Source organism: Liolophura sinensis, chromosome 4, assembly GCF_032854445.1.
Source record: "Liolophura sinensis isolate JHLJ2023 chromosome 4, CUHK_Ljap_v2, whole genome shotgun sequence".
Taxonomy (NCBI): domain Eukaryota; kingdom Metazoa; phylum Mollusca; class Polyplacophora; order Chitonida; family Chitonidae; genus Liolophura; species Liolophura sinensis.
In genome coordinates this window covers 23,026,137-23,033,714 of record NC_088298.1, presented here as the reverse complement: position 1 = coordinate 23,033,714, position 7,578 = coordinate 23,026,137, and the positions used below count along the sequence as shown (strand labels likewise).

The 7,578-nt window shown below is 38.4% G+C and overlaps 1 protein-coding gene across 1 annotated transcript; it reads left to right on the top strand.

Annotated features, from left to right (window-relative positions):
* Positions 1-742: 742 nt before the first annotated feature.
* On the top strand, positions 743-2,014 carry LOC135464529 (macrophage scavenger receptor types I and II-like). The gene is made up of 2 exons (XM_064741954.1): positions 743-933; positions 1,801-2,014. Exons 1-2 carry the CDS (start codon positions 743-745, stop codon positions 2,012-2,014), a joined length of 405 nt encoding a protein of 134 aa, XP_064598024.1.
* The last annotated feature ends 5,564 nt before the right edge of the window (positions 2,015-7,578 follow it).

Here is a 7,578-nt window from a genome sequence, read left to right as displayed (position 1 = left end):
TTGAATAAGACATTGACTGTGTTATCAAACGACAAAAGGAAATGTTTCAGGTCTCAACGCTCTCAAGACCGTCGGAGAGAACAACTAACCCAACTTCGTATACAACATCCATGTACATGTCAACCACAACGCATCCGCCAACAACGCATCCGCCAACAACGCCTTCAAGTGAGTACAAGAACCTTTTCGCCTTACCGACATGGCCTCTGGTATTGAACGGTAAACACTTCAGGTGTCGATAACTTTTACGTGACACTGATTGGCTTTAATCAGTACGAAATGAATACAACCGCTGCTCTATGTCAAGCCTCTCAGAGCTGAGAGACGTAACATGTATGTTGTAGTTGCATTCCGAACTTCCTGTCTGTTGTGTTTACACGGCTGTGCTCTGGAATCCTGGTAGCGCGACGTTTTGCGGAAACATTGTACATCGTGGTTTTAAGTGTACATCAAGACAGGAAACTCCCTTCATGATTTCTGGGTACAGGCATTTTGGGAAAAACATAGTACGGGTGGAGAAAACATTAAAAATTACGTGAAGTTTAAGTGAAAGAGATTGAAAAGTAAGTGATAAATATGGGCATAAATATTTTTTCGACTTTACAAGGGAAAAGAGAACACAAAAATGATGCCAAACATTTTGCAATATGTGTAATTTATTCGATACAATTTTCCAATAAAATGTCCGTTAAATATTTTTTGCCATTTGAATATTCAATCAGTGACAAACGGTTTTCCAAGCATGCAAAAATTAGCAAATGTTCCCATTAACTTGTCAGCTGATGATGTCTTTCAAATCCGGCTGGTGGATGGGGGCTCATATAATAAGGGACGGGTGGAACTGTATCTTCCGAGCCAATGGGGCACGGTTTGTGACAACAGATTTGATGACAATACGGCTTCGGTGGTCTGCCATATGTTGGGATACCCCAGGTAATTTTTATTGTTGTAAACAAGTATGAACGTTCCACTCCATGCTGTTTGTATCGTTTGTTTTGTCTGGCATGTACATGTACACCTTTTGGCCGAGTGCTGAAACGTGCTTGCTTAAAAGAATGACTCAGGCGCCTCTCTCCAATGCGGTCGCTGTGAGTTCAAGTTCAGCTCATGCTGGCTTCCACTCGGCACTGGATGGGAAGGCCCGTCAGCAACCTGGGGATCGATAGTTGTGGGTTTCGCCCAGTTTCCTCCTACCCTAATGGTGGCCGTCGTCGTATAAGTGAAATATTCTTGAGCCAGCGTAAAACATCATTCTAATAAATACTTTACGAATAATAAACCAAGATGAGACCGGATTTCACGAGTTACGGTCCACCATTTGCCAACTAACACATGGTCGTTGCATATATTTTTCCTGTTATCTGAACGTGTGCCTACTTAAGTTTATTACTATGAGATAATTATTTACAAGTTGTGCCCGCTCAGATATTTAAAGCAATAATGAACTTTCATGTACACAGATTTTGTCCATACAGCTCCTGCTAAAGTATTGCAGTATCCAACTCCTCTGAAATATCTTTTTATATTATCTAAATATTTACATGCTTAATAGTAATGACAGTCTGATTATTTTTTTTTCTTTTTCTTTTATTCTTGGAAATGGAAGGAGATGGAAAGGGAATATTTTGGATTCGGGTTCTAGTTTCTTTTGTCGATCTGATTTTACTGTTGTATAACGCCATACTGAAGACTCGTATTTGTTTTGTTTTCCGCAACTGTCTATCCACCTCGGCGATGGAGGCCCTCGTTGTTTTTTTAGCTTATTTGTCATGTTGGCTTCTTTCTTTTTATTTTCTCAAGAATTGGGGCTAAGGCATGGAGTAAAGCTCATTTTGGTCAGGGAAAGGGGCCCATTTGGTTGGACAACGTTCATTGTGAGGGACATGAAAACAGCCTTCTGGACTGTTCACATCGACCTTTGGGAGATTCCAGCTGCGACCATTCGGAAGATGCCGGAGTGACTTGCTGTATGAGTTCCGTTAAACATCCCCACATCATCAGTTGTGAACCGTAAACCGTTTTTGCAAGGGCTTACACTCCGATGAAATAAACAGATAAATACCCAACGTTGTTAAATGTAGTTAAAATTATCCGTACAGATACCTTTTCCTTAATGTTTCTATATTTTACCATTGAACTGGATGTTGTTAAAATACAAGAAACGTGGGTGAAGGAATTTTTCAGATACGCTTTGAACTCGTCTTTCATATGTCAAATACTTTAAATTCATAAATATATATGTATATATATATATATATATATATATATATATATATATATATATATATATATATATATATATATATATATATATATATATATATATATATATATATATATATATATATGTATGTATATGTGTGTGTGTGTGGGTGTGTATGTGTGGGTGGGTGTATGTGTGGGTGGGTGTATGTATGAATGTGTGTATGAATGTATGTATATATGTTGGGGGGTTTTACCTCGTCATATCACGCATAGGATTTATTAAGCGTATGCACAAATACTGAGTCTTCTTGTGCCGGGCGAGTCGCATGTTCTGTCGAGAAAGGTGATATTTCTGTACGCGAGCTGCAGTTTTCGGCATGGAACAACACAGCTTTTCTGCACGAAATGAACACTGGAACGGTTAGAAATCCTATCCCTCTGGTGAAAGAAACACTGTAGAAAGCGATAAAACTCAACAGTTTGTTTTGGCGTGGATGGAAGTTGTTCTCCCCAGTGCAGAAATGGTGTGTGTTTGGAGGACAATTTAAAGGGCGTGGAACACATCAAGAAACGATTGTGGAAGACAAGAATTGCGGCAAATATTCAGACAGGCATCCCACTCTGCTTCGGACGGACGCCTGAGTATGTTTCACACTGACCAAGCAATTCGAAACAGCATCAATGCTAAGTGTCGAGGGAAGAAAGTCCCTAGTGGAAAATGGATGGGCATTTAGTACAACTGTACTTATAGTCTGTAATGAGGTTTGTACTTGAGGTTTATGTATAAAACCTATTGTTAAACACTTATACATGTATTTTCTGGAATTACCCCTATTCCCTTATCTTTGTATACGCTACGTTTACGTTACTAAAACACTTTCGTTTGTTAGATTCTTTACTTAGTTACGGTTCTGTTATACTTAAAATCCTGGGTTTATAAATTCATCCATACTTTTTGTTTTATCACATTAAAAGACCAGTCTGAGTTATTTCAAAATTATAATCTGGACTAATGTAGAAATCCTGCTGAATGGTTCCACGGGAATCCGAACTTACCCAGGAGACACAAGTGAAGCTACATATATGTAAACGTTTGCATGTTGATCAGTGCTCAAAGTACATATATTTAAACGCTTGCACCAGTTTTCAATGATTACGGGCCAGTTACTCAAAAGTGTATTTAAAGTTGAGTCAGGCCTAAACCTTACTACCATCCTGGGCCTAGTACAATACTAATGGTATTTTAGTCCAGATCAGTGTTAATACAGGACTTACCTGTCAATGCACTTTTGAACAACTGGGCCCATTGTTAAAAATTTGTTTATTCTTGATAACAAGATGTAAGTAAACTGACACTGGGACCTACATATATTTGAATCAGTTTTTGTTTGATACTCCAGCCTGCGAGTTAAGCAAATATACTACGCTATCACCAAACAGTATGCCCAAATATGTACTTCTATTTATTAGTTAGTCTAAACTGTGTTAAAAAAATAAAATTTTGAGCCATTCCAAGTTAACAGTAAAATATTGATATTTAAGCCAAGTAGGGTTAAATAAATCATTCAGAATTTAAATTCCCGTTAGGTCCACATAATTCATTTAAATTACGCTCAGCCTTTACATGTAAATCTTATATATCTGTTATACGACAGGAAGCTCTCACCTTGTATGCACACAAGTTGCGACATTCTGGTTGAGATTGAGGCCGCAGTAAGAATCGACAATACTGTATCAATGTATGGATGTATGCTTTGGGTTTTACGTCATACTTAGCAATTTTTCAGTCGTGATGAAAAGGAGTTATTGATGTATGTACATACACTGTGTTTTCTTGTGGCAGGTTGAGCCCTTGCCGCCAAAGTGCTGCCGCCACTGAAGTATCATGCCGAAGTCACCAGACAATACACTCCATTGTACTGACGTCTGGTCAACAAGCCCTGACTCCTTGCTCTAACCCTTCTGTGTGAAGTGCCAAGCGAGACAGCAACAAGTAAAGTCTTTGGTTTGACTTGACTCGGATTTGATCTCGGATCTCCCGACTGAGGCGAGTGTGCAATTGTATGTGCTCGCCTACACTAACGGAGATGTTATAAATAGTCGTAATGTTTTCAGTGATTAAAATAAAAGACAAGTTGGCACAATTAAACATACATACAGCTTCATAAAGAAAGGGGCCAGGCTAAATATTAGATTGTTGTTAGAGATATATCTACTTGATGGTTCTACGTGGTTATGCGAAAAGCGGAATTAGTTACTCTGGGCTCACATCCAACATATTTAGGCAACCGTGTGAAATCCAATATTTTGACAATGGTGGAGTAGGGAAAGCATTCAGGATGTTATATTAACGTTTTTCATACTGTGAAAAATTCAACATTTTACACAATGATTAGCGTGGTAAGTTAAAATTATATTATAATTAATACTTTTCGAGTAAGGAGTTACACAACAATCACAAAGGAAACCAGAAGAAATTTGGACTAACACACTAAAAAGGTAACGTGTCAATAATCTTTTCATAATGACAGAAAGGCTCAGTATGAGAAATTTAACTTACAAAGTTGTGTGAGAACCAAGCACAAAACTGAATTCATGCATCATTTACTTATTGGCTTCGCCAATGTGTTTCTGGTTTCTGTTTGACAGGGCATATTCAGATGAAATTTGCTTATTTATTCATTTTTTTATTAAATTGGTCTTTTACTTATAGGTATTTTACTTATACAACGGCGGGTGGCATAATGGTTGGGAGGAAACCAGACAGAGGCGGAGGAAACCAACGGCCATCCACTGGCTGATCTGCCCACGTTGGGCCGAAGAGGAAGTCAGCATGAGCTGAATTTCAGCTCACCGCGACACAATGGTGAAAAGTTCCTGGGTCATTGAACCGCGCTGGCGCGCTAAACACCTCAGCCACGGCGACCTCGACGAAATTTGCATTAAGGAATGAAATATAGGACGAATATATTACTAACACTGTAGATGAGAAACACATAAAGTTGTCTGGATCGCGTTCCCACGATGAGTATATGTGACACATAAGAGTGTCTTTGAAACGCCCACGTCTAATTTAAACCAGTAAGTAGATACTGAGATCCAAAAGTCACCGGATGTTTGACCGGAACACGCTAAAACTAATTCATTTTCTTTATAGGGAGAAAAAAAATCCCACATTTTTCATTTACTAGAAATAAATTAAATATTTTCTATTAAATGGCATCTTTCCTTTAATTAAAAATAGGTTTTCATTCTATTAATATCCTAAATGTATGGGGGCCTCCATGGCTCAGTTGGTTAGCACTAGCGCAGCGTAATGACCCAGGATCCTCTCACCAATGCGTCGCTGTGAGTTCAAGTTCAGCACAGACTGACTTCCTCTTCTGCCGTACGTGGGAAGGTCTACCTGCAACCTGCGGGTGGTCGTGGGTTTTCACTGGGCTCTGCTCGATTCCCTCCCACCGCAATGCTGTTCGCCGTCGTATCAGTGAAATATTATTGAGTACGGCGTAAAACACCAATCAAATAAATAAATTAATTAATTAAATGTATGTTACACGAAAACATCCTGTGAGTTGTACACATTTTCCCACCTATCAGGATAAAACTAAAACATAGCGAATTTTGTGTGAATACATGTAACTGAAATGTATTTTTGTTGTCAAGAATTGAAAAAAAAAAAACCATAAATAAGAAGAGGGTTCGAAGCAGGCATTTTTTCGAACGTGCTTGGTAATTCTATAAAGACTTTTAATCTGGAATTCTAACAAACCCATGTGATAAGCCATTTTAGAGCAGCCGCATACACAATGTGGCTTCAATTGTGTCTTATGAATGTATGGCTAATAGACCAAACACGGATCGCGTGACGTCAGCGGAAACAGCTGCGCTCTCAGTTTATAGAAATAACTTGCGCCTGATTGGTTAAAATTGATGACAGGGTGTGTTATACTTAGGTTATGCAACATCACAAAAATAAAAATTACTATGTTTTAATTAAGATTTATACATGGTACTTTATCGATTGACATATACATTTGGTGCAGTGTTGTCACTTCTTTACAGATCAAAGATTGTGTTTCAGTTTGAGTGAGATATTGCTCATCTTGTCCAAACAAACACAACTGATCTATTTCACGGTTCAGAAGCTATCAGAGCCAACACTGAAATCTAGATTTTATATCATACTTGTAAACTACACACAGCAAATAATAATAAAAAAAGGTAATTTTGATAAGCACATGTGAAAATCACACTGTCATGTCCTTTCTCGGTTATTATCTTATAACATATGGTGTGTTTCTTTTACCAACTATCTTATCTCAGATACACCCAACAACTTTAATTCTTGTATTCATTCGGCACCTCACAGACAAAAAAGCCTTGAACTTTGTTCACGTTTCTCAGAAAAAAAAGTAAAAAAATTATAAATAATAATGCGCATATGAAGATAATTTAGCCACAATTATAAATCACGCACACAAATAGCGATGATTAAACGCCGTGAAAGCACACGACGTATCGTTCATCGATCGTGGTTGGCTGATTTTTTGGTGGGCTAAAATTTGTCTTCACGCAGTCCATCGACATCGCCCTTCATTATCACCGTAAAGTGGATCGCAACAAAGATCAACAAAATGGTGTACTTACAGTACTTACTTCATGGTAGACAAAATGGAATCGACTAGCGCTCATTTACGAGCCGATACGTGTCTTAGTTTTTAATATGAAAATCTTTTATATAAAATGTCGTTAGGAGCAGCAGAGGTTACTCGTGAAAAGCGAAATCAGGTTTACCCATATGATAGGTTGTCGATGTGGCTGAATGGCAGAAAAAATGGAGAATCTCAAGTTGCTAGTTTTGGTGGCATTAGGTAAGTCATTTCAATTTTTCTTGAAGTTGTTTGGACTTGTATGGCTAGAAACATAATAATAAGAAATCTGTATTTCAGACTGAGTCGTACAGGGCATATATTAATAGAAGAAAAGAAGACATGTAGGTTAGCCTATATCACAGATTCGATAAACATGGTTCTTTGACTAGAGAATGATATCTCTATAGCGATTGGCCGGGATTTTGAGGCAGGGTGAGTCCATCGCTCCAAAACCGAAGACACCGGACATGACACCCCTACAAGTCATATTACACTGTTACCGGGACAACCAGTCATTTTTCTTTGCTCTAACCTCTCAGCGCTGAACCATTTTCAAAGTTTTTGGTATGACCCGAGCCGGGTTTGATCCAGGGTTTAATGCGGATGCTTTAACCATTAGGCCATCGAAGAGTCATTAGCTACGTGTACTTATACTGTGTCTTCTTGGGGCATGACACTGAAGTATCATGCCGAGAACAACAGACATGACATCCCATTT